This window comes from Canis lupus, chromosome 11 (assembly GCF_048164855.1).
Source record: "Canis lupus baileyi chromosome 11, mCanLup2.hap1, whole genome shotgun sequence".
Lineage (NCBI taxonomy): Eukaryota > Metazoa > Chordata > Mammalia > Carnivora > Canidae > Canis > Canis lupus.
The window spans coordinates 47101268-47129253 of NC_132848.1; the positions used below are offsets into that span (position 1 = coordinate 47101268).

Consider the following 27986-nt stretch of genomic DNA (forward strand, 5'->3'; position numbering starts at 1 on the left):
GGGTCAACCAGGAAATTAAGGAAGAATTAAAAAGATTCATGGAAACTAGTGAGAATGAATATACAACTGTTCAAAATCTTTGGAATGCAGCAAAAGCAGTCCTAAGGGGGAAATACATCGCAATACAAGCATCCATTCAAAAACTGGAAAGAACTCAAATACAAAAGCTAACCTTACACATAAAGGAGCTAGAGAAAAAACAGCAAATAGATCCTACACCCTGCAGAAGAAGAGAGTTAATAAAGATTCAAGCAGAACTCAACGAAATCGAGACCAGAAGAACTGTGGAACAGATCAACAGAACCAGGAGTTGGTTCTTTGAAAGAATTAATAAGATAGATAAACCATTAGCCAGCCTTATTAAAAAGAAGAGAGAGAAGACTCAAATTAATAAAATCATGAATGAGAAAGGAGAGATCACTATCAACACCAAGGAAATACAAACGATTTTAAAAACATATTATGAACAGCTATACGCCAATAAATTAGGCAATCTGGAAGAAATGGACGCATTCCTGGAAAGCCACAAACAACCAAAACTGGAACAGGAAGAAATAGAAAACCTTAACAGGCCAATAATCAGGGAGGAAATTGAAGCAGTCGTCAAAAACCTCCCAAGACAGGGATCCCTGGGTGGCGCAGTGGTTTAGCACCTGCCTTTGGCCCAGGGCGCGATCCTGGAGATCCGGGATCGAATCCCACGTCGGGCTCCCGGTGCATGGAGCCTGCTTCTCCCTCTGCCTATGTCTCTGCCTCTCTCTCTCTCTCTCTCTATCATAAATAAAATAAAAATTTAAAAAAAAAAACCTCCCAAGACACAAGAGTCCAGGGCCAGATGGCTTCCCAGGGGAATTCTATCAAATGTTTAAAGAAGAAACCATACCTATTCTACTAAAGCTGTTTGGAAAGATAGAAAGAGATGGAGTACTTCCAAATTTGTTCTATGAGGCCAGCATCACCTTAATTCCAAAACCAGACAAAGACCCCACCAAAAAGGAGAATTACAGACCAATATCCCTGATGAACATGGATGCAAAAATTCTCAACAAGATAGTAGCCAATAGGATCCAACAGTATATTAAGAAAATTATTCACCATGACCAAGTAGGATTTATCCCTGGGACACAAGGCTGGTTCAACACTTGTAAAACAATCAATGTGATTCATCATATCAGCAAGAGAAAAACCAAGAACCATATGATCCTCTCATTAGATGCAGAGAAAGTATTTGACAAAATACAGCATCCATTCCTGATCAAAACTCTTCAGAGTGTAGGGATAGAGAGAACATTCCTCAACATCTTAAAAGCCATCTATGAAAAGCCCACAGCAAATATCATTCTCAATGGGGAAGCACTGGGAGCCTTTCCCCTAAGATCAGGAACAAGACAGGGATGTCCACTCTCCCCACTGCTGTTCAACATAGTACTGGAAGTCCTAGCCTCAGCAATTAGACAACAAAAAGACATTAAAGGCATTCAAATTGGCAAAGAAGAAGTCAAACTCTCCCTCTTCGCCGATGACATGATACTCTACATAGAAAACCCAAAAGCCTCCACCCCAAGATTGCTAGAACTCATACAGCAATTTGGTAGCATGGCAGAATACAAAATCAATGCCCAGAAATCAGTGGCATTTCTATACACTAACAATGAGACTGAAGAAAGAGAAACCAAGGAGTCAATCCCATTTACAATTGCACCCAAAAGCATAAGATACCTAGGAATAAACCTAACCAAAGAGGTAAAGGATCTATACCCTAAAAACTATAGAACACTTCTGAAAGAAATTGAGGAAGACACAAAGAGATGGAAAAATATTCCATGCTCATGGATTGGCATAATGAATATTGTGAAAATGTCAATGTTACCCAGGGCAATTTACATGTTTAATGCAATCCCTATCAAAATACCATGGACTAAAAACAAACAAACAAACAAACAAAAAAACCAAAACAAAATATCATGGACTTTCTTCAGAGAGTTAGAACAAATTATTTTAAGATTTGTGTGGAATCAGAAAAGACCCCGAATAGCCAGGGGAATTTTAAAAAAGAAAACCATAGCTGGGGGCATCACAATGCCAGATTTCAGGTTGTACTACAAAGCTGTGGTCATCAAGACAGTGTGGTACTGGCACAAAAACAGACACATACATCAATGGAACAGAATAGAGAACCCAGAAGTGGACCCTGAACTTTATGGTCAACTAATATTCGATAAAGGAGGAAAGACTATCCATTGGAAGAAAGACAGTCTCTTCAATAAATGGTGCCGGGAAAATTGGACATCCACATGCAGAAGAATGAAACTAGACCACTCTCTTGCACCATACACAAAGATAAACTCAAAATGGATGAAAGATCTAAATGTGAGACAAGATTCCATCCAAATCCTAGAGAAGAACACAGGCAACACCCTTTTTGAACTCGGCCACAGTAACTTCTTGCAAGATACATCCACGAAGGCAAAAGAAACAAAAGCAAAAATGAACTATTGGGACTTCATCAAGATAAGAAGCTTCTGCACAGCAAAGGATACAGTCAACAAAACTAAAAGACAACCTACAGAATGGGAGAAGTTATTTGCAAATGACGTATCAGATAAAGGGCTAGTTTCCAAGATCTATAAAGAACTTATTAAACTCAACACCAAAGAAACAAACAATCCAATCATGAAATGGGCAAAAGACATGAACAGAAATCTCACAGAGGAAGACACAGACATGGCCAACACGCACATGAGAAAATGCTCTGCATCACTTGCCATCAGGGAAATACAAATCAAAACCACAATGAGATACCACCTCACCCCAGTGAGAATGGGGAAAATTAACAAGGCAGGAAACCACAAATGTTGGAGAGGATGTGGAGAAAAGGGAACCCTCTTACACTGTTGGTGGGAATGTGAACTGGTGCAGCCACTCTGGAAAACTGTGTGGAGGTTCCTCAAAGAGTTAAAAATAGACCTGCCCTATGACCCAGCAATTGCACTGTTGGGGATTTACCCCAATGATTCAGATGCAATGAAACGCCGGGACACCTGCACCCCGATGTTTATAGCAGCAATGTCCACGACAGCCAAACTGTGGAAGGAGCCTCGGTGTCCACTGAAAGATGAATGGATAAAGAAGATGTGGTTTATGTATACAATGGAATATTACTCAGCCATTAGAAACGACAAATACCCACCAATTGCTTCAACGTGGATGGAACTGGAGGGTATGATGCTGAGTGAAGTAAGTCAATCGGAGAAGGACAAACAGTGTATGTTCTCATTCATTTGGGGAATATAAATAATAGTGAAAGGGAATATAAGGGAAGGGAGAAGAAATGTGTGGAAATATCAGAAAGGGAGACAGAACATAAAGACCCTAACTCTGGGAAACGAACTAGGGGTGGTGGAAGGGGAGGAGGGTGGTGGAAGGGGAGGAGGGGGGTGGGGGTGAGTGCGTGACGGGCACTGAGGGGGACACTTGACAGGATGAGCACTGGGTGTTATTCTGTATGTTGGTAAATTGAACACCAATAAAAAATAAATTTATTTAAAAAAATGTTTAGGACAAGTAGCAAGTAGCATTTCTAGCAAAACTCGGGTTTACTGGAATGGGCAGATAGGCTACACAAGCGGCCTGATATAGGAAGCCTTTATGTTCACATGAGCCTAAGATATTCCTCCCTTGTACAGAGATACCACAACAAGTGGATAGATCATGTAAGACTGATCCATCTATGGCAGGTGGCCCATACCAGGAAGTCCCTTGGCCTCTATATGTTCAAGGCTTTCCTTTCCTGCCCAGAGACAAGAGTGCACTCAAAAGATAGTCGTGGGGGGCAGCCCCGATGGCCCAGTGGTTTGGCGCTGCCTTCAGCCTGGCTTACGGTCCTGGAGACCCAGGATCGAGTCCCATGTCGGGCTCCCTGCATGGAGCCTACTTCTCCCTCTGCCTGTGTCTCTGACTCTCTTTCTCTCTCTGTCTGTCATGAATAAATAAATAAAATCTTAAAAAAAGAAAAAAGATAGTTGTGGGGAAGCTACTACAGTTTTTCTCCACTGAGAGACATCAAGCCTCCTGCCCTGAAGAAACTCCTGATGCTCCCTTCGGTAGTACCAGCAGGGACCAGCAGTAGCTTGGGAGTAGCAAACCAAGCACCAAAATAATACCACAGAGGCTGTGAAAATTAAATTACTTTTGGAACCACAGATCACAGAAGCAGGCTAAGGTCTATGTGCTAACTTTAAATAGGGAAACTACTTCCTAAAATAAAAGATTTAAATAGGATCCAGAGTCCCTTACATAATAGACAAAATGTTCAGGACAATATAAAAATTACCCATCATAGCAAGAACCATGAAAATCATACCTTAAATGAGAAAGATAATCAAGTGATGCCAGCAGAATGAATGATGAATCAGAAGTTGGAATTATCTGATAAGGATTTCAATGAAACGGTCATAAAAATGTTTCAACAATTAATTATAAATTCTCTTGAAACAAATGAACAAATAGAAAATCTCAACTAAGAAAGAGAAGTTATAAAAATTTCCAAGTGGAAATTAAAGAACTAAAATATAAAATAAATAAAAAAAGTTGTTGGATGGGCTTAGTAGTGGAGCAGAGATGACAGAGGATAGTATCAGAGAACTTGCAGACAGAACAATAGAATTCAGTCAATTTAAACAACAAGAAAAAAAAAACACTGACAAAAGATAAGCAGAGACTCAGACACCTGTAGGATAATAACAAAATATCCAACATTTATATCATCAGAGTCTCAAAAGGACAGGGAGACAGAAAGTAGAACAGGGAGACTTTTTAAAGAAATAGTAGATGAAAACTGTCCAAATTTTGTGAAAGACACAATGTACAGATTCAATAAGCTGAACAAACACCAAGCAGAATAAACCCAAAGAAATCCATGCCACGATGCATTACAGTTAAACATCTGAATATTAGAGACAAAGAAAAAAATCTTGAAAGTAGCCAGAGAGAAAGGACACATTACCTAAGGGAACACCAGTTTGAATGACTGAAAATTTCACATTTAAAATGTAGGGGGTCCTAGAGAGAAGACTCACGATTTTTCAACTACAAAAAGGAAAAAACAAACAACTGCAAATTCTAAATGTGGTAAAATTGTCCAGTTGTCCTTCAGGAACTAAGAGAAGATAAAACCATTCCTACGAAGTTGAAAGATAAAAATAAAAAACACTGTAGCTAGCAGACCAACCCTTAAATGACTGAAATAGAAATTATAACACTACCTGATACTTAAGACAATGCTATTTAAACATGGGAAATATAAAGAAATTCGAAATTTCCTAAATTGAAGTAAGATTTCCACACTTACACAAAGTGGCTAAATGTTGACACTAGTTGACTTTTATAAGCCCTTATGTATGTGTCATACTCAAAGAAACAATTACAAAAATCATACAAAGAGGTAATTTTTTAAAAACCCCAAGTAAACGAACACATAATTTAAAAAATGTTCAAGTAACCTGAAGGAAGGCAAGAAAAAATAAACAGAGGAACAAGACCAATGAAAATAAGTAAAAAATAATAAAATAACAGAAGTACTAACATATCAACTATTACTTTAAACAGAAATAATCTAACACTATTAATCGAAAAGTGTATAATGGCAGAGTAGATAAGAGAACACTATTAAACTATATGCTACTTACAAGAAATTTACTTTTTTTAAAAAAAAGATTTATTTTATTTATTTTTAAGCTTTTTATTTATTTATTAATGAGAGACACACACAGAGAAAGAGAGAGAGAGAAGCAGAGAGACAGGCAGAGGGAGAAGCAGGCTCCACGCAGGGAGCCCAACATGGGACTGGATCCTCGGTCCCCAGGATCATGCCCCAGACCGAAGGTGGTGCTAAACCGCTGAGCCACCCTGGCTGCCCAGATTTTTTTTTTTTCAGATTTATTTATTTTAGAGGCAGACTGTGTATGTGTATGCACAAGCATAGGAGGCGGGGCAGAGAAAGAGGGAGAGAAAGTCTTAAGCAGACTCCACATTGAGCACAAAGCCTAACAGGGCTCGATTGCATGACCCTGAGATCACAACCTGAACCAAAACGAAGAGCTGGAGGCTCTATTGACTGTGCCACCCAAGTGGCTTACCTACAAGTACAACACTGGTAGATTGAAAGTAAAACGATGGAATAAGACATACCATGAAAATATTAATAAAAACCTGGAGGGACTAATATTAATATCTGCTAAAATAGAATTTACAGCAAAGAAAATTTACATAATAAAAGGATCAATCCACCAGGAAAACATATAGATCCTAAATGGGTACATGTAAACCAAACAGTCTTAAAATATATGAAGCTAAATAAAGTTGATAGAGTTCAAAAGAAAAAATAGACAAAGCAACAAATATAGTTAAAAACTTAATAACTTCCCCTCAGAAACTTAAAGAACTACTAGTCACAAAATCAGCAGGGACAGAGAACACAATAAACCAATAGGGTCTGACATAGACAGAACACTCCACCCAGTAACAGCAGAATACATGTGTTTTTCTAGTGCCCACAAAACATTTACCAAGATAGACTATTAGTCACTAAAACAGATCCCAACTAATTTAAAAGAATTTAAATCATACAGAGTGTGTTATCTGACCATAGAGAAATCAAACTAGAAAGTGATTACAGAAAGACAACAGGAAAAACTCTAAACATGTGGAATTAAACAACACATTTATAAATAATCCATGGATTAAAGAGAAAGCCTTAAGCAACATAGAGAATATGTAACATATGTAACAACTTTGTATAGTGAGATAGTAGCTAGATTTATTATGGTCACTTCGTGATGGTGATTATATGATTTCTATAAATGTTAAACCAGTATGGTGTAAACCTAAGGCTAATATGGTATTATAAATCAACTGCACATCAATTAAAAAATGTGAAAAAAACAGAAGATAAAAGAAAAACTATAGGCCAATATCCTTCATATACTTAGATATAAAAATTCACAATAGAGTATTAGCAAACCAAATCCAGCAAGGTCCTTAAAGAATTATATGCTGAGAAAACAGAAGTGGAAAATATTCAGATATACAAGGTTGCTTAACATTTGAAAATCAATCAGTAATCCACACACCAATAGAGTAAAGAAGTCTATTGATGCAACAGACTATTGATGCAACAGTCTATCTATCAATTGATGCAGCAAAAGCACTTAACAAAATTTGGCACCCACTTGTGATAAAAACTCTCAGAAAATTAAAATGAGGGGAACCATCCTTAAATTGATAAAGAATATATACAGGAAGTCTACAGTTAGTATCATTCACAATGGTGAAAGACTGAGTATCTTTTCCCTTAAGACTGGGAAAAAGGCCAGAATGAACACTCTTATCACTCTTATTCAACATAGTCCTGAAAGTTCTAACTTCTGCAACAAGGCAAGAAAAAGAAATAAAGCCAGAGAGACCGGAAAGGAAGATAAAACTGTCCCTATTTGTAGATGACATATTGTCTATACGAAAAATGGCAAGAAATCCACAAGCATATATATACACACACACACACACACAAAAATCCTAGAACTACTGAGTTCAGTAAAGTTGCCAGTTACAAGATCAATACACAAAATGAATTGCATTTTGATAGACAATGAACATAATTAACTAAAAACATATGGAAACCTGGGATCCCTGGGTGGCGCAGCGGTTTAGCGCCTGCCTTTGGCCCAGGGCGCGATCCTGGAGACCCGGGATCGAATCCCACGTCGGGCTCCCGGTGCATGGAGCCTGCTTCTCCCTCTGCCTATGTCTCTGCCTCTCTATCTCTCTCTCTCTCTGTGTGTGTGACTATCATAAAAAAAAAAAACATATGGAAACCTATATTCAAAAACAAATACCATTTACAATCACTCTAAATACAATGAAATAATTAGGTATATACTTAATACAACATGTATAAGATCTCTAAGCTGAAAATTACAGAATGCTACTGTAAGACATTAAAGAAGATCTAAATATATGGTCATATTCATGAGTCGTGTTCACAGATTGGATGAATCAACATTATAAAGATGTGTTGTAATGTAATTCAATGTAATTCCTATCAAAATCCCAAAAAGGTTTTCTTTAAATAATCATACTCTAAAATTGAAACAAACTTTCAGTCCCCCCTGAATAACTAAAATAACAAGAGAAAGATAAAGTTGGAGGAATCATGGCACCTGATAGTAAGGCATCTAGCAACATTAATCAAGACATTGTGGGGCACCTGGGTGGCTCAGTGATTGAGTGTCTGCCTTTGGGTCAGGTCATGATCCCAGGGTCCTGCATCAGGCTCTCAGCAGGAAACCTGCCTTTCCCTCTGCCTCTTTCTCTGCCTCTGTGTGTCTCTCATGAATAAATAGATAAAATCTTAAAAAAAAAAAGACATTGTGGTATTGGTGTAGAGAGATACAAAGAACAGTGGAACAGAAGTATAAAACCTAGATTTAACCTACACAGATAGAGCCAGCTGATTTTTGGCAAAGATACAAAATTAATTCATTGGAGTAAGTATAAGTGTAGCCTTTTCAACAAATGGTGCTGAAGCAACATCTATAGGAAAAAATGTAAAGTTCATACTTTATACAAAAACAAAAAACAAAAAAACCAACCTAACTGTATGACTAAAGGAGCTAGAAAGAGGAGAACAAAGCCCAAAGCCAGTAGAAGGAAATAATAAAAATTAGAGCAAAATAAATGATACAGACCAAAAATAGAACAGATCAATGAAACCAGGAGCTGGCTATTTGAAAAGATCAACAAAATTGATAAACCTTTAGCTAAACCCACAAAAAAGGGACGAGAACTCAATTAAATAAAAGCAGAAATTGAAGGAGGAGAAATAATAACCAACGCCAAAAAAACACAAAGGTTTATAATATTATGAAAAAGTACATGCCAACTAACTGGACAACCTAGAAGAAATGGATACCTTCCTAGAAACATATAACCTTCCAAAACTGAATCAGGAAGAAATAGGATTTGAACAGATCAATTACTAGCAACCATATTGAATCAGTAACCAAAAACTCCCAACAAACAAAAGTTCAGGACCGGATGGCTTATAAGTGAATTCTACCAAACATTTAAAGAGAAGTTATACCTATTCTTTTTAAGCCATTCCAAAACATAGAAGAGGAAGGAAAGCTTCCAAATTCACTCTATAAGGCCAGCATTATACTCATACCAAAACCAGATAAAGACACACACGAAAAAAAGAAAGAAAGAAAGAAAGAAAGAAAGAAAGAAAGAAAGAAAGAAGGAAGGAAGGAAGGAAGGAAGGAAGGAAGGAAGGAAGGAAGGAAGAAAGAAAGAAAGAAAGAAAGAAAGAAAGAAAGAAAGAAAGAAAGAAAGAAAGAAAGAAAGAAAGAAAACTACAGGTCAATATCTCTGATGAACATAGATGCAAAAGTCTTCAACAAAATATTAGCAAAGATAATCCAACAATACATTTAAAAAATCATTCACCACAATCAAGGGATTTATTCCAAGGATGCAAGGGTGGTTCAATATTCACAAATCAATGTAATATAACAAAAGAAAGGATCAAAACCATATGGATCATCTCAATAGATGCAGAAAAAGCATCTGACAAAGTGCAAATGATAAAAACTCCACTCATGATCAAAACTCTCAACAAAATAGGGATAGAGGGAACTCTCAACATAATAAAGGCCATAATATGAAAAGCCCACAGCTAATATCATACTCAATGGTGAAAAATTGAGAACTTTTCCTTTAACATCAGGAACAAAACAAAGGTGTCCACTCTCACCACTTTTATTCAACAGAGTGGTAGAAGTTCTAGATACAGCAATCAGACAAGAAAAAGAAATAAAAGGCATCCAAATTGGTAAGACATGAAACTTTCAGTATTTGCAGATGACATGATACTGTACATAGAAAACGCAAAAGACTCCACCAAAAAACTACTAAAACTGATCAATGAATTCAGTAAAGTTATAGGATTCAAAATTAATATATGGAAATCTATTGCATTTCTCTACACTAATAATGAAGTAGCTAAAAGAGAAATTAAGAAAACAATCCCATTTACAACTACACCAAAAAGAATGAAATCCCTAGAAAGAATCTTATCACCAAGGAGGTGAAAGACCTGTACTCTGAAAACTATAAAACAATGATGAAAGCAACTGAAGATGACACAAATAAGAAAATATTCCTTTCTCCTGGAAGAACAAACATTGTTAAAATGTCCATACTACCCAAAGCAATTTACAGATTTAATGTAATCCCTATTAAAAATACCAACAACATTTTTTCTCAGAATTAGGACAAAGAATATTGATGTTTGTATGTAACCACAAAAGGCACTGAATAACCAAAGCAATCTTGAAAAAGAACAAAGCTGGAGGTATCACAATCCCAGATTTCTAGACATACTACAAATCTATACAGATCCCAAAAAAGTAAGCTACTGGCACAAAAACAGACACAAATCAATGGAACAGAATAGAGCATCTAGAAAAAACCCTGCACTTTCATGGTCAATTAATCCATGACACAGGAGGCAAGAATATACAGTGGGGAAAGTCTCTTTGACAAATGGTGCTGGGAAAACTGGATAGCTAGCTACATGCAAGAGAATGAAACTGGTCAACTTTCTTACATTATACACTGAAATAAACTCAAAATGGTTTACAGACCTAAATGTGAGACCTGAAACCATAAAATTCCTGGAAGAAAACATAAGCAGTAATTTTTTGACATTGGCCACAGAGATATTTTCTAAGGTATATTTCCTCTGGCAAGGGAAACAAAAGCAAAATTAAACTATTGGAACTGCATCAAAATAAAAAGCTTCTGCACAATGAAGGAAACCACGAACAAATGAAAAGGCAATCTGAATGGGAGAAGATATTTGCAAATGATATGTCCAATAGGGGTTAATAACAAAAAATATTAAGAATTTTTATAACGTAACACCAGAAAACCTAAATAATTCAATTAATAAATGGGCAAAGAACCTGAATAAAGTTTTTGCCAAAGAAGACATACAGATCTCCAACAGATACATGAAAAGATGCTCAACATCCCTAATCATCAGGGAAATGCAAATCAAAATCAGAAGCAGACATCACCTCACACCTGTTATAATTGCTAAAATCAAAAGGACAATGAGTATTGGTGAGGATGTGGAGAAAGGGAACCCTTGTGCACTGTTGGTAGGAATGAATGCAAATTGATGCAGCCACGATAGAAAACAGTATAGAGGTTCCTCAAAAAATTGGAACTACAATATGATTCAGCAATTCCACATCTGGGTCTGGGTATTCAGGAAAAGAAAAGAAAAAAACACCAATCAAAAAGATATATGCACCTCCATGTTCATTGCAGCATTATTTATAATAGTGAAGATATGGAAGCAACCTATTTTCATTGATGGATGAATGGATAAATAAGAGGTAATATATAAACATTATATACACATGCGCACACACATGATTATGATTCAGCCATAAAAAGAAATCTTGTCATTTGTCACATCATTTATAGATAAACCTTGAGGGCATTATGCTAAGTGAAGTGAATCAGACAGAAAAAGACAAATATTATATGATTTCATTTATACATGGAATCTAAAAACAAAACCAAACACAAAAACAAAATCTAAGAGCATAGATCTTAAAAGTCCTCAACAACAACAACAACAAAAAAGGTTTTTGTAACTATGTGTGGTGATGGATGGTAACTAGATTTACTGTGGTGATCATCTTTCAATATATACAAATATCAAGTCATTATGTCGTACTCCTAAAACCAATATAATATTATTTTTTGTATATTTTTATCGGAGTTTGATTTGCCAACATAACGCCCAGTGCTCATCCCATCAAGTGCCCTCCTCAGTGCCCGTCACCCACTCACCCCATCCCCCCACTCACCTCCCCTTCCACTACCCCTTGTTTGTTTCCCAGAATCAGAAGTCTCTCATGTTCTATGTCAATTATATGTCAATAAAGCAAAAACAAAACCACAATACCCCACAGGGTTAGGCTTCTTATAAAATATTATGTGGGGGCAGTTGGGTGGCTCAGTCGGTTAAGCATCTGACTCTGAATTTTGGCTCAGATAGTGATTGCAGGGTGGTGAGATGGAGCACCAGATCGGCTCTACCAGGACGGTCCCTCTGCCACCCCCCCCTCCCCGTGCACATGCACATACTTGAACATGTGTGAGCTCTCTCTCAAATAAATAAATAAAATCTTTAAAAAAATAAATGGATTTTTGTTTTATTCTACCTTCTTGCATTGAGGAAAAACCAGTAATAAGAATCAAACCATTTTGTTCACTGGTACCTGCATGGAGGACTTTCTTTTTCTGAATCTTTTGATTTGAAAGATTCTCTGGTACTTGGAACAGATTTAGGGATGATATTTGTGTTGACTCGATGTCAGAGTGAGGTTTTGCACACTTTTCTGGGGTTGAAACCATAGAAGAGATTTCTTTTTGATGCCTGTATTGATTTAGATGAAAAACAAAGAAAGAAAGAAGAAAAAGAGGAGGGGGAAGACACAAGATTTCCAACAATAAGGCAGAGTTAGATCAATACGATCATATTACAAAGAAGTGAGTCTCCTCTTGTTTGGAACAAAACAGGTTAATTTAAGGACAATCCTTATGCCCACCCACCCAAAACAGAAGAGTGGACAGGGGCCCAGATGTGGTGTCATTATATATGGCTCATATCACAGCTTTGTTCCTTCCTGGCTGTGTGACTCTGTGAAGTCCCTCAATCTTCCCTGAACATCATCATTTTCCTCCTCTATAAACTACAGGAAATTCAGGTGTGCGCTGACTCTATGGGACTGATGTGAGAATTAACATGAGGGAGAGCCAGCTGTAAACCAGAAAGCCTAACAGAAAACCATTTCTCCAACCAAAGAGTTAAACACCTAGCCCTTAAAAAAGCCAGAGAAGGGAAATCCTTGCCTTAGACCCCTGTGCAAGTACCAGACGATAGCAAATCATGCTAGTGAAGATCTGGGGCCAGGAGGGACCCGAGAAATACCTGAGAATATTCCAGATGCATCTTTTCTGAAGTTCTTAACATAGTAGCCACAGAAAGAAAAGTTTCCAGAACAATCTCTAGTTCCAATACTGTAAAGCACGGCCTCTCCCTTTTATCCCCCACCTGAATGCCTGCTTCATAGACGACCCCCACAGCGTTTCACAATCTTGTGTGTGTTTGTATCCCCTACTACACCGTGCATCTTGTGATGGAAGGGACTGGGTTTATATTCATCTGTGCATCCCAGATTACCTGGCACATGGTGTGTACTCCACAAATATTTGAAAAAAAAAGGAAGGTGAGAGGAGATTTGGGGGCCGAAACATTTTTTCACCTGGTAGAGAACTAGAAAAGGCAATTTGGTTTTGACTATAGCCAGGTCAGTGAGTTAACTTTTCCTAATGTGCTGTTAAACGGTAGAATAGAAGCATGCTACCTGAGGAATGAGGCACTGAGTTTTAGTCTTTCCCTTATATTAATTTAGAGCTCTTATTACATGACAGGCATATCCTCATTTAATCTCCCAACAACCCTATAACTACCATTATTCCCATGTTGTAGATAAGGAAACTGAGGCTTGGCAAGGTTAAGTAACTTGCCCAAATTTACCCAACAAGTAATGGTGGGAAGCCTGGATTAAGACACATTTCTGCATGACTCCAGAACCTGCCCTATCCAGCCTCTAAAAAAGAAATATAAAAAACAAGAGTGTATCCACTACTCAAGCAATAGCAGATATAAAAAGTGACTAAGCCAACTTCCAAGTAATTGCTGGTGATTTTGTCCTGAGATTTTTAGTTTGATTAAACAAGGGAAAGAAGACAGTTAAGGTATAGAGAGTAATTTACACTGAGGTGCTGTCCATTTATTTGACTCTTAAGTTTTTTGTTCAAATTCTCTGAATTTAGAAGATGTATCTAAGCTTTTCCAAGTAAATACTCCAAAAATAATGTAAAATTTCATTATAAGATGGCCCAGTATTCATTTATCTCTTTTTACTGATCCCATACTCATGCCCTGTCTCCTACCCATATTAATGCTTAATTTGCTAACAGGAAGACAGTGAATTTTGATGAAGATGGAATCCTGATTGACAAATTTCTTTTCAACTTCTTTCTACTTGCTATCACTTTTTTAAAATAAAAAGACATCCTCCTAAATGAGTATGTATATGAAGCTGGTATATTTGAAAATCTGTGCAGTGTTAAATTGTTTTCATAAGATTTGACACCTTCCCTGAGTGTTGGGGTGGTTTTGATTTTTGTTTACATATTACTAATTAGAGACATATTAGAATATAGGGTAGAAAAAGACCCGAAGCATTATCTACCCCAAATCCTACCACCACAGCCACCGTTTTAATGAGGAAACCAAGACTCAAACAGCAATGGACAGGTCTGGAAAGAAGTCAGGGATTCTCTAAGATCAACACAGAGTGGAGTCCAGACCCTTGGGCCTCCTGATCCCTGAGTCAAATCTCCTGCACTACACAGCACTCCTGCTGTGCTCTGTCACTGCTGGATTTGGGGGACCAACCCACGCTGGATAGAGATGAACCCTTAACACTGCTCTTAGGTGCCACTAAACGATTCCAGAACTTACACATAAAGGTCAAATAGTGGCCTCCTTAAGCCATATATTGGATTGTTAAATTATTAGATTATGAATTCTTTTTCCTTAAAAAAAATTCTAACATAATCAAGCTATGTGATTCTTTTCACTAAGAGAAATCCCAAAAGTACTGTAGAAAGAATAAATGTCAAGGAGAATGAACAGAGTATCTGAGAGGACTCCAGTGATGGGGAAAACATCGACTTTGGCATGCTCACTTATTGTTCCCTTCCTTTTCTCCATTGTACCACCAATCCATGATCAAGGACTCCGAATAAAGGTCTTTCACCTTCTCCAGGTCACTTTGTCCCTGCTCCATTTCCTTAATTAAAAGAGTCAGATCTTCATTCTGCCAGAATGAGAAGTAAATATATTGTGATATTGTATAAAAGAGTTCAAATTTCAAACATTTCTAACAGAAAACCAACTGTATCAGGAAAAGAAGAATCTGAAGAATTTCATGTATTTCTCATATTATTGCATTTTAATAAACAGCTTTATTGAAGTATAACTCATATAAAATAAACTGAATGCATTTAAAGCGTACCATTTGAATAGTTTTGACATTCATACCTGTAAAATCTTCATTGCAATCAAGATAACCCCAAAAGTTTCCTCAGACCCCCTTGTAAATTTGCTATCTTCCATACCCCCAAACCCCTCTCCCATTCCTAAGCAACTCTCATCTTCCTTCTGTCATTATATATTAGTTTCAACTTTCTAGAATTTTATATAAATGGAATAATCCAGTATATATTCTTTGTCCAGCTTCCTTCACTCATATAATTGTTTTGAGATTGACCCATGTTCCAGCATGAATCAAGAGTTCATTCATCCTTATTGCTAATTAGTATTAGATTGTATAGTGAATACCAAAATTCAGTCACCTGTTGAGGTACATACTTGGGCTGCTTATGAACAAAGCTATAAACATTTGTGTATAGGTCTTTGTATGGACATTTGCTTTCATTTCTATTGAAAAAATATTTATTTTAGTGTGATTCACATTGTCCATTTTATCTTGGTTGATTTCTGGTAGTTTTTGTTTTGTGTGGAAGTGGCCCATTTTTTCCCAAGTTGTCAGATTTATGAATGCAAAGTTGTTTGTTATATTCCTTTTATAATTCTTTCGATGGCTATAAGATCTAGTATGATATCCCCTATTTCTAATATTAGTTCTTTGTGTCTGCTCTTTTTGTCTTTGTCAGCCTTCCAAGATGTGTTATCAGTTGAGGTTTTTTTCAAAGAAACAGCTTTTCATCTCATTGATTTTCTCTATTTTCCGATTTTCAATTTTATTGATTCGTACTGCAATCTGTATTGTTTCCTTCCTTCTTGCTTTGGGTTTATTTTGCCTTTCTTGTTCTAGTTTCTCGAGTTAATAACTCAGATTGTTGATTCAATAACTTTCCTTGTTCCCAACAAACATTTGCTATAAATTTCACCCCCAACACTGTGTTAGCTGTATTCCACATAGTTTGATACACGGTGTTTTTGTCTTCATTTGGTTCTAAGTATTTTTAATTTCCTTTGAGACTTTCTCTTTGACCTATAGATTGTTTAGGACTGTGTTGTTTAAATTCCATGTGTTTAGACATTTTCATACTGTCCTTCTATTATTAATTTCTCATTTGATTCGACTATGGTCAGAAAACAGACTCCATGATTTAAATGCTTTTATTTTATTTTTCTCTGTAAGATTTTATTTTTTTCTTTTTGTTAACTAGGAAAACTTTTTTAAAAATAATAAATTTATTTTTTATTGGTGTTCAATTTGCCAACATACAGAATAACACCCAGTGCTCATCCCGTCAAGTGCCTCCCTCAGTGCCCGCCACCCAGTCACCCTCACCCCCCGCCCTCCTCCCCATCCACCACTCCTAGTTCATTTCCCAGAGTTAGGAGTCTTCCATGTTCTGTCTTTTAAGTTTTTATTTAAATTCCAGTTAGTTAACATACAGTGCCATGTTAGCTTCAGGTGTACAATATAGTGAATTCAATACTTCCATACATCACCTGGTGCTCATCACAATATGTGCATTCCTTAATCCCCATCTCCTATTTCACCACCACCACCCACCCCTGCCTTGGGTCACCATTGGTTTGTTCTCTATAGTTAAGAGTCTGTTTCTTGGTTTGCCTCCCTCTCTTTTATCCTCCTTTGTTCATTTGTTTTGTTTCTTAAATTCTACATATGAGTGAAATCTTATTTTTCTCTGACTTATTTCACTTAGCATAACAACACTCTCTAGCTCCATCCATGTCATTTCAAATGGAAAGATTTCATTCTTTTCAATGGCTGAGTAATATTTGTGTTTACATATCACATCTTCCTTATCCATTCATCAGTTGATGGACACTTGAGTTGTTTCCATAATTCAGCTATTGTAGTCAGTGCTTTTAAATTAGCTGTGGTCTGTTTTGTAGCCCATTGTACAGCCCATCTTAATATACTCTGAGAACTAGAAAAAAATTTATATTAAGCTGTTGTGGTGGGGAGTGTTCTACCTGTGACAATTAGATCTTGTTGGTTGACTACAGTGTTTAGATCTTCTCTGTCCTTCTTGATTTTGAATCTAGTAGTTTCTATCAGTTGCTGGGAGGAAAGTGCTGAGGTCGTCTCTAACTATAATTTTGTATTTGTCTATTTCTCCTTTCAGCTCTATCAATTTTTGCTTCAAATATTTTAAAACTGTATTGGTTTATACATACACATTTAGGACTCTTATATATTCCTGGTGGATTGATTCTCTTATTAATATGTAAATTTTATTTGCTGTGAAATTTACTTCATTAGTTATTAATATAGCCAATCCAGATTTTTATTAATATTTATATGGTGTGTCTTTTTCTTTTAAACTTACCTATGTCACTGTACTTGATATGAGTTCTTGTATTTAGCATATAACTCAGTCATGTTTTTTTTCAGTCATGTTCTTTTATCCACTCTGCCAATATCTATCTTTTGACTGATGTAATTAGACCATTTACATCTAAAGTAATATTTGGTATGTTAACACTACTGTTACTTTGTTTTCTACTTGTTTAAATGGTTTTGTTCCTCTGTTTGTCTTCCTTCAGGTTACTTGAATTTTTAAAAAATAATTCTATCTTGGTTTATTTGTACTGTTTTTGAGGATATCTCTTTTTATTGTTTTCATAATGGCTTCTCTGGGTATGCACAGCATATGTATGTGTCTTATAATAGTCTACTGGCATTAACATTTTACTACTTCAAGAGAAATATGGAAACCTCACTTTCACTTAGGTTGCTTTACCTTCCTTACTTTTAAATATCACTGTCTTGAGTATAGATAGTGGTATAGTTTTTATTTTAATAATTGAATATGATTTTTAAGTCTCACAAGGAAAAGGATGCTCTATTACATCTACTTATATTTTCACTCTTTCTCCCTTCCTTCATAATGCTCCAAGATTTCTTATTTTATCATTTCCTTTTGCCTGAAGGACTTCCTATAGCCAATATAAGAGTAGGGCTTCTAGCAACAAATTCTTTTAATTTTTATTTGTCTGAGGATATTTTTATTTCCTCTTTATTTCTGAAGGATAGTTTTGTCCAATATAAAATTTGTGGTCGATGATTCTTTTTCTTCCCACACTTGAAAAATATTGTGCCACTTCTTTCCTGGCCTCCTCAGTCAAATCCATTATCAGTTTGGTGTCATTTCTTACAGTCTGTTAAGACTTTTGTTTTTCTCTTTGATTTTCAAATGTTTAACATGGTGTGTCTTGGCATGGATTTCTTTGGGTTTATTTTCTTTGGAGTTTACTCAGCTTCTTCAATTTGTATGTTTGTATCTTTCACCAAATTTGAGGACTTTTCAGTTATTATTTTTCCATGTAGTCTTTCAGCTCCCCTCTCTTTCTTCCCTCTTTGGGGAACTCCAATGATACTGATATTGGATCTTTCATTATTGTCCTATAGGTTCCCATGGTTCTACCTTTTTTTTTTAAATCAATTTTTCTCTCTGTTGTTCAGTTTTGTTGAATTCTATCATCTGGCCTCAAGTTCAATGATAAAATCCAGTCATCTCCACTATCACTACTGAGCCCACCCACTGAGTTTACTTGCTATTATAGCTCTGAGTTCTATAATATCTACTTGGAAATTTTTATGACTCTACATCTTTGCTGAGATTTTCGATTTGCTCCTTTATCTCCAGGTAACTTATAAATGATTGCTGAAGCATTTTTATTATAGGTTAAAATCTTTGTCAGGTAATTCCAGCATCTGATTCATCTACCTCAGTATTGGAGTCATGTGATGGTCTTTTCTTATTCAAGTTGTGATTTTCTTGGTTCTTGAGTAATTTTTCACTGTATACTGAATATTCTGGCTATATTGTGTTATAAGACTTGGGTCCTATTTTAAAACTTTTTTTTTAGCTTGCAGTAACCCTGTTTAAATTTAGCATGTGGGACTTCGTCCTACTTTTGTGGGCTGTTACTCCAATAGGCAGTTTAATTTTCAGAGCCCTCTTGATATTATTTTGGTCTTCTTTATTAATCTGGTGTTACTGGAGCTCCCATTGGCCCCTGCTGGTGTTGTCTGAACAGGCAGAAGGAGTTTCCCTAGTCAGACTGCCAGATGTTTCTTGGTGCCTCTACTGCTGTCTTCTGGGTGTCCTATGTCACTGGGTGATGTAGGATGATCTCTGTCCTACATTGGAATAGAGTTTTCCTGGAATGGACCATTAGCTTTGACTGGGTCCCTCTTGCCTGTTCTTTGGTGTCTCTGTGCAGAGAAGAGTCTCAGGTCTGTGGGGGGAAAAGAGGCTTCCCAGGCTGGGCCACTTGTGGCTGTGTCTCTTTGGCTTGTCCTACCCACCTACCCCAGTGAACCTATTTTTCTAGTATACTTTTTATATGTTTGGAGACTCTCATAGTTAAATTTCACTTTCAGTTGGGCACAACTGTGTGTGCAGTGCTTTTTTTCCAGTTATTTTCATCAAGGCAAGCTGCTACAGTGTCAAGAGTTCAAGAATTAGGAGTTCAGCTCTCTTTTTGTGGGACAGTAATCTCTACTTTGTTCACAGAGGGAGTTCTTAAGGGTAGGGAGTAAGAGTACTGAGTAGCCCCAGAAAGCACTGCCCCTTTGGTCTTATTGATGCTGGACAGGGGTGGAAGATTAGCTCTCCACTCAGAGAGGACTACAGTGGGGGTTACTTCCCTTTCACACTTCAATTATTTTTATTATATGGGGTGTTAATGGAGGCTCAGCTCCCCATCAACCCTCACTGCCATCAGGGATGGGGGTACTGTGGAGTGTTGCCTATCTGCAGCTCACACTTCCTTTATCATTTTCACTGATGCTGAGTGTTTGTAGAAGTTCATCTCCTCGCTGAATCCTGTTGAAATAAGGGATGTCGTGAAGCACAGCACTGTCTAGACTGTCTTCATATTGCCTTGCTAAGTCTTAGAGCTTTCTGGTGGGATAAAGGCCCAGTGTGCCACTGGACTCCATGGTGGGAAAATCAGAGCACTTCTACCATCTACTGGAGAGGGAATGGACAATAAACTTCCCTCTCATTCTCTGATACTATCCTAGCACAGAATTTAGAGTACCATCTACTCTGTCTAGTGGGATTTGGAGGATCAGCTTTCCATCCATCCCTCCTCACACTACTCCAGCAGTGAGGGATGGAAGATTAGTTGTCTGGTCAGCCCTACTGATACCACCTTGCAGAGGGATGAGAGCACCATTGCTTGCTTCCATGGAAGTGTGGAAGACCAGCTCTTTGTTCAGCTCCACTCAAATTGCAGGGTAAGGAGGGCAGTTTTTCCATTATTGTATGGCTGAATTATGCAAGTACTGCAAAAAAAGTTTCTGTTGTTAGGGCACCTTCTTCTCAGTCCTTTGGAGAATAAGATTTTCTTGGGTCATTTTTTTTTTTGGGGGGGGCAGGGGGTGTGGGTGGTCTTTGTCTGTTAGAGATTTCAAGTTGCAGAGTTCAGCAGTGCCCTATCTGGAATATGTGGAAGGCATTAACAAATCCCACAAGACTTATTGCCATAGATCTCCTTAAGTTTGGAGGTCCCTAGGAATTCTACCTTCTTTTCACCTTTCAGAGCATTCCTATGCTTATTTGTTGTGTTAAATCCAGGATTTTTTTAGATTAAGATATAGAACCTAGGAGAAATGAGACTACACCAGTATTGCAGGAACTGGAAGTCCCTCCAGTAATTTATCTTATAATTAGATTTAAAAAGTAATTTATCTTATAATTAGATTTAAATAGGGGGGAAAAGCCTTACATATCTACCCATGCAGTTACCATGCAGCTATCCATGTGCAGCTATCCATGTGCCGTTATTCTTTGCTTTTCATTCCTTAGTGTAGATATGTATTTCCATCTGGTATGATTTTTTTTCTGCCTAATGTACTTCCTTCAACATTTCTTGTACAGCAGATTTATTGGTGATGAATTCTTTTAGTTTTTGTATATCTTTGAAGTCTTCATTCCACTTCCCTTTTTGAAAGATATTTTCAGTGTATAGATTCTACACTGAGCTTTTTTTTCCCTTTTAGTACTTTAAAAATATCATTCTACTGTTTCTTCACATGCCTTGTTTCTGATGAGAAATATGCTGTCATCCTTATCTGCATTCCATACATAATTTGTCTTTTTTCACCCTATTCTTTAAAGATTTTCTCTTTGTCAATACTTCGGAGAAGTTTAATTCTGATATGACTTGGTATGATTTTCTTCATGTTTCTTGTGGTTGGCGCTCATTGTCTTTGGATCTGTGGGTTTATAGTTTTCAACCAATTCGGAGAATTTATGACATTATTGTTTCAATTTCACATTTATTAGGCTACCTGAATTTGTCCACAGCTCACTTATGCCTTATTTTCTGGGGGCTTGTTTATTGTTTTAATTCTCTTTCTTCTCTGTGCTACATTTTGGATAGTTTCTATTGCTGCTTTACAGTTTACTAGTCTTTTGTTCTGGAGTGTTTTCCTGCTGTTGTTCCTATTCCATGTATTTTTCATCTCATGCATTGTAGTTTTCATCTCTAAAAATTTTGTGTCTTACTTGAATCTTGCATGTCTCTCCCTTTTTGAACATATCAAACACAGCTACAATAACTATTTTAATGCTTTAATATTGAGTCAGCTATGCATATGTTTTAATTTTTCTGTTCACTTTTTCTCGTTATGGACCTGTATTTTCCTGCTTCTTTATGTACCTGGTCCTATTTGATTGGATGTAGAAATTGTCAATTTTATTTTTTTAGGTGATGGATATTTTTGCTTTTTTATAATTATTCTTGGGGTTTGTTCAGGGATGTAGTTAAGTTCCTTAGAAAAGATTTATCCTTTTGGGTCTTGAATTTAAGATTTTCAAGGCAGAACTGGAGCAGCATTTGGTTGCTCATACACCTGAGGCAAGATCCTTCTTTATACTCTACCCAATACCCACAGTATTATGATGTTTTCCAGTCTAGCTGAGGGGGGTAGTCACTATTCCCTGTCCTGTGTAAGCTCAGAAAGGTCATTGTTCCCTCCAATCCTTTCAGATGATTAATCCCCCAGACTCTGGTAGTTTCTTCAAATGTACACACTGATTGGTATTCTGGCTTGTCCTGGATTTAAAGTGACTCCAGAGGACAGAGATTAAGACAAAAAATATTCTCTAGAAAGACATTCTTAAAATGCATATCTTCAGGCCAACACTAGAGGATTGGAGAATAGAATTTTATTTACTTTCTCCTATCAAGTCATTAGAATGAATTCTTTATCAGATGGTCCCATGGATATATAGTCTGAGAAGTAAGGAGACAATTACCTAGGATCTGAATTTTTCTTAAGTTTCCCACAAATGTCTGCAAATAGTGGTTAACAAACTTCAGGTAGGGACCCTCTGGGATGCTTGCTAAAAATACAGATTCCTAAAGTTTGGCAAAATTTGATAATTATTGAATCTGACTGATGGGTATGAGGGGCAAGGGTCCATATATTCTATTTTTGTGTATTTGAAACTCTCTATAATAAAAAGCCTAGAAGAAAAACAAAGTATATTAAGATTCCTGGGCTTCTATGCCTAGAGCCTAATTTAGCAGCTCTGAAGTGTGACCCAGGAATCTGCATTTTCACAAATCCTTTACTTCAGATGGTCCTTGGATCATATTTTGCAGTACATGGTGAAGTGATTTCATTTGGTCAACTTAATTGTCTTTATGGTTACAATTTTCTCAAATAAGGCTTCCAATAGCCTCCAGTCTATAATGCTCAAATAAATGAACACTCTCTTCTCAATTCATTAAGCTCTTACCTGAACAGCCTCTGGAGGACACAGATCCTTGCAGCCAAAATTATAAAAGTGGAACTCTCCCCCAGTCAAAGAAGCAAGCTCTTTCAAAAAGCCATTTGCAATCTCATCATTGTAATTGAAGGAGATGGTGTAAATAGGAATTTTCTGAAAAACTTTGACTTGCTCTATGACCATTTCAGGTGGCTGAAATGATACATTTTGAGGGGGGAAAAGGCAGATGGAAAGAGAGAGAGGAAGAGAAAGAAAAAATAAGATGTGAAAATCCTTAGTATTTGCTAGAAATAGTGAGATTCTCAACTAGTAATTCCTTATACATTGATGAGTGGCTTCTTGGAAAGGTGTCAATTCAATTCAATAAACAAAGCAAACACTGCCAGATGGTGAGAGTATGATAAAGACCAATGACTCAGCCCTTGCCTCTGAGGGCTCACAATTTGATGTAGAAAAGAATCTGAAAGAGAGATATGACTAACCAAATCATTCAATTTTAGGTGCACCCAAACCTAGAGTTCATGTTTTTAAAGTGCTGGGATATACTTTAGAGCACTGGAAGTATCAGGGTAGAACATCCTGGCTATTGGAATTCTACAGGGTAGGGCTACTGGATCTCAATGTAGCTTCCAAAGCATCTACTTGAAAAGAAGATTTTCCAGCTTCATACAGGCCACGGTCAATGTGTCTCCCACAGAGTGAAAGAAGAGATAGTTATGAGGGCTCCATGTGCTAGGCGCTCTGTTGGGAGTTTAACATGGCAGTTAATCCTCACAACCACCCTGTGAGGTAGTGTTAGAAAGACAGGTAATTGCCTACTAATATAAATTCCTTTCATCCTTTTTTACTGGCAGCAACCTGGTTTTCTTTTCATGACAGCAATGCGCCCAGTTTAAAACAAATAAACAAACATACACATAAAAACTCATCTTCTGATACTCTCTTGCAGCTAGAGTTAGCCATGTGACCCAGTTCTGTCTGTTGAGATACAGGCAGAAGTCTCAGGTCAGATATTCCTTTTCTCTACTAAAAAGACAAATATTTAACAACAACAACAAAACCTAATGTTCTTCCCCTTTCCATTCCCGCTCACCCTTGGAAAATGGACACTGCCTAGATGTGGAACAGCCACCTTGCAGCCAGGAGGGCAGAAATTATAAATACAGATGGTGGAGAATGAACACACACACAAAAAGCTGTTTTTTGGAGACATCCTTGAATAGCTGTAGAGGCTAGACTACCTACTGCTGGGATTCTTATCCATAGAAATATAAATCTTTCCATGTTTCAGCCATCATTTGCTCTTCTGCTTTTCTTCCCAGTAATATGCAAATCTAACGTGGCCCCACAGACAGAAGGAGAAATTGAGATTCAGAAGAATTCAGTGTCCTAGGACCATCAAGCTCTTAAGTGGTAACACTGGAATTCAAAGCCAACTTTTAGTATTAGAAGCAATGCCAGACTGTTCATTCCTCTCATTTGGTCTCTTGGTAAGGACTGACTCTCAGGTTATGTTCCATTATCAGACCCTCAGGAAAGATGAACTGATGAGTTCTCCTGCCATCTCTCCACCACACTACCACAGTCCTGCTGAGAACCTTCAGAAACGGCCTCCGATGGTCCTGCCCCCACTTCCTCTGCATTTCTCAGTGCCAGGAGTCCCTCTTTGATTGACCCAACTTGCTGGCTCCTTCAGCCAATTTGCATTCTCCACTTCCAGTTTCTACATTTGGCCTTTAACCCTTCCCTGTATTTGTCTTATGCGCTCTGGGAAGGCAGAGTGAAAAGGGAGAGAGGACTCTGGACACACCACTGGCTGGCCTTGGGCAGCTAATACATTGCCCAGTAAGGTGGCTGGTTAAGTGGTCTGATCTCATTCTAGCCACGGCTTACATACAGCCTCAGTCTCTGTGTCTGGCTCCAGCACTGAGCCTGCCCCTTGCCCATTAAGTCCACCTCCACCTCTCATTTTTTTTCTCTCCTCTCCCCTCTGGCCATCAGCTGGTTTCTAATCAAACAGTAACCTAACCAAGCTGACCACATCCCTGTTGACAAAAGCAAACACAGAGCAAAGCCCTCTCTGCTGCCTCCCCTTCCTTCAGCCTGGCTTCCATTTCTGAGTACCTATTATGTATCAAGCACTAAGAGCTCTGCCTCTGCTCTCTGCCTGCACCCTCCCTATGACCCTCTGTGGTGGGTACTGTTGTTGTCCTCATTTCTTACCAGGGAATCGTGGCCATTGCCCCTGATACCAGACTGGAGATGCTAGCTCTAAATTCTGTTAATTTTATAGTGTTTTAGCTAAGAACTATTCCTATACTGACTTACAGCTAAGATATTTGGGAAGGGAAAGAAATTAACACTGATTTAGTAATGACTGTGGGTGCCAGGTACTGTGGGCAGCATTTTCATCTTTTAAAATGCTACCTGACATTATTTCATTTATTTATTTGAACATGCCTATCTCCCTATAAAACACAGGCTTTGCTAAAGACAGGTACTTTGTTCATCTTGCTTACCACTGTATTCCAGACTGATAGTGCCTGGCCTATAAAAGATGCTCAGTAACTGTAGAATGCATTCATGGGAGCATCATCTCATTTACTCAAAGCAACCCTGTGAGTAGGGAGTATTAGCTTTAAGCCACAGATGAGGAAATTCACAGTAGAGGACTTGCCCAAGGTCATTCTGATGGGCAGTGCTGGGGGTGAGCTTCCAACCCAGGTCTCTGGCTCCAAAGCCATTTCCATCATTGCATAAAGCTAAAGAGGGTACAGGCAGGAGAAAGTCTGTTAGTATAATGTGGTGAGCTCCCCACCTGCACTCAGCCTCAGGTAATATTTGCTAACCTGGTATGATGTTCTAGTACCAGGTATGGTGTTAGAGAGCTAGGCAGAGGGTTGGGGTGCACCTTGACTCCAGAAAGAGCTCTATCCCTGCAGTGGAAAATAGCCATTGACCTCCTGCCTGGACCCCACCCAAGGATTCCTCTCCCTGGTTTATCCCCTCACAGCTTTAAGATGAGACTCAGAATATGGAAGCAAACCTTTTACCACAGCAGCCCCTTGGACCCTGACTCCTCCCAGCCACTTACTCTATTAGCTCTGCTATAGAGTGTAGTGGGCCTTCTCCTTGTGTGAGTCCTGTATCACATAGAGGAAACATTTCTCAGCTCTGGACTCCTCCGTATGTTCCCCCATAGAAGTCCCTTCAATACCGAAATGAGGCCAAGCAGCATACCTGAGAGACTCTTGTCAGTACTCTTGTCGGAATCTAAACAGATGTGCAGCCAGAGGACCCTTTCACCTATAATGTCAACTTGGGGTGGCAAGAAAGGCAAGGATGGTCCTCCTAACTGCCTGATGAAGGCCTGTTTCTGCAGGTGGCTCACACTGTACCCACCCCTTGCACACCTCATTATCAGGTTTTACCCATTCATTTTTGTTTAGAATGGTGCAAGAAACTTTTCTCACTCCCATGTTCTTGATATCTGCCAGGGTAAGTTCCTAACTTCAAAGAAGCCTCAAAATGACTGCAGCCAAAGACTGCACTGGGCTTTGTCCATTCACACCTGGAGATGCCCACAAGGACACATAGCAATTCTACTTTAATAAAGAATTATTATTCTTTATTAGAATTCTTTTAACTTGATTAATTTAAGACTTGTCTTGCTATATTATTCTTCCCTGGACATTTAATAAACAAGCAGTAAGCTGCTATCTATGGAATTAAATCCGGAACAATCATCTCTGTGTGTCCTATCAAGCAGAAAATTCTGCTGAGTATTGGGAACAATAGCACTGGCCTTAACATATTCAGGTCCTACAAAGTCAGTAAAAATTCAAAAAGAAATGTAGATCTAGTGATACATCTTAATGTCCTCCACACAGAACATGAATATCAAATATTCTTTTGCTTTTTGGAGAGAATCTGAGAGACAATGCAGAAGCAATGGACTGCATGTGAGAAAAGGCAGCTATGAACACAAAATGCCTACGTAGGATTTAGAAATTACTGTTCAGGTGGCCTGCATTGTTCCGATTCCAATTATCATCTGTATCCATAGTTCTTGATCTTTAAGTGGACAGGCCTTCCAGTGAAAGCTAGGGAGGGCTCTTCTCCCCCAGAGAAATGTACAAGTACATTTTGTACACACTCTGGGGAGATTCTAGACCCTTAGAAGTACATGGTGGAAGTGGATTAAGAATCCTTCCCAATACACCCCTAACAGGAGTGTTACTTGGTCCATCCCTTCTGGGGACTATTTGGCAGTATCTATCAAAATGTATACCTTTGGACTATCTACTTCTCAGAATTTATACTACAGATATACATATGCAAAACATGTGTGCACAGTTACTTTTGCAACACAGTGTAAAACAGAAAGACTGAAAACAACCTCAACATCCATCTCCAGGAATACTAGACAGCTGTAAAAAAAAAATGAGGAAGCTCTTTATATATTAAGCAATTTCCAAGGCATGTTGTTTTATTAATAAAGGTGCAGAATCATGTGTATAATACACTACCATTGATATATTTATAAAAGGGAGTATATGTAAATACATTTCTGCTTGCATAACAATCTCTGAAAGAAGATACAAGAAACTGGTAGCATACATTGCCTCTTAGCTAGTGAACAGGAGGTTGGAGGGAGAATTTTCTCTGCATACCCTTTTGTACTTCCCTAATTTAAATCATGTGAATATATTACTCTTCAAAAATAAAATAAACAAAATTAATTTCTAAGACATTATATTAGACATTATATTAAATCTATGTAATGGAATATGATGCAGTCATTGAGAATGATGTTTTGGAAGAATTTCTCATGACTTGCAAAAAAATATATATATTAGATGAAACAAGGCATAACACAAAATTGAATTATGACTAAGTTAAACTTTCTTCTTTTTTTATGCTTATATGCTTATCTATATTTTCTAAATTGCCTATAGTGCAAACAGTAAAATCTGTAAGTTTATTAAAAAGGAAAAGACTGCTTGTCCAGATGGCTT

At 37.6% G+C, this 27986-nt stretch overlaps 1 protein-coding gene across 13 annotated transcripts in view; it reads right to left on the reverse strand.

Annotated features, from left to right (window-relative positions):
- Window positions 1-27986, reverse strand: part of VWA3B (von Willebrand factor A domain containing 3B) — a 256215-nt gene that overhangs the window by 124050 nt on the left and 104179 nt on the right. For all 13 annotated transcript variants that reach the window (XR_012003285.1, XR_012003287.1, XR_012003286.1 and 10 more), the window contains 3 exons: window positions 22978-23160; window positions 14899-15029; window positions 12357-12514 (listed from right to left, as the gene is read on the reverse strand). Coding sequence is in view for 8 of the 13 variants with exons in the window: in XM_072768076.1 (XP_072624177.1) it covers window positions 12357-12514; window positions 14899-15029; window positions 22978-23160 (472 nt within the window). In the remaining 5 variants the exon portion in view is untranslated. The remainder of the gene's footprint in view (window positions 1-12356; window positions 12515-14898; window positions 15030-22977; window positions 23161-27986) is intronic.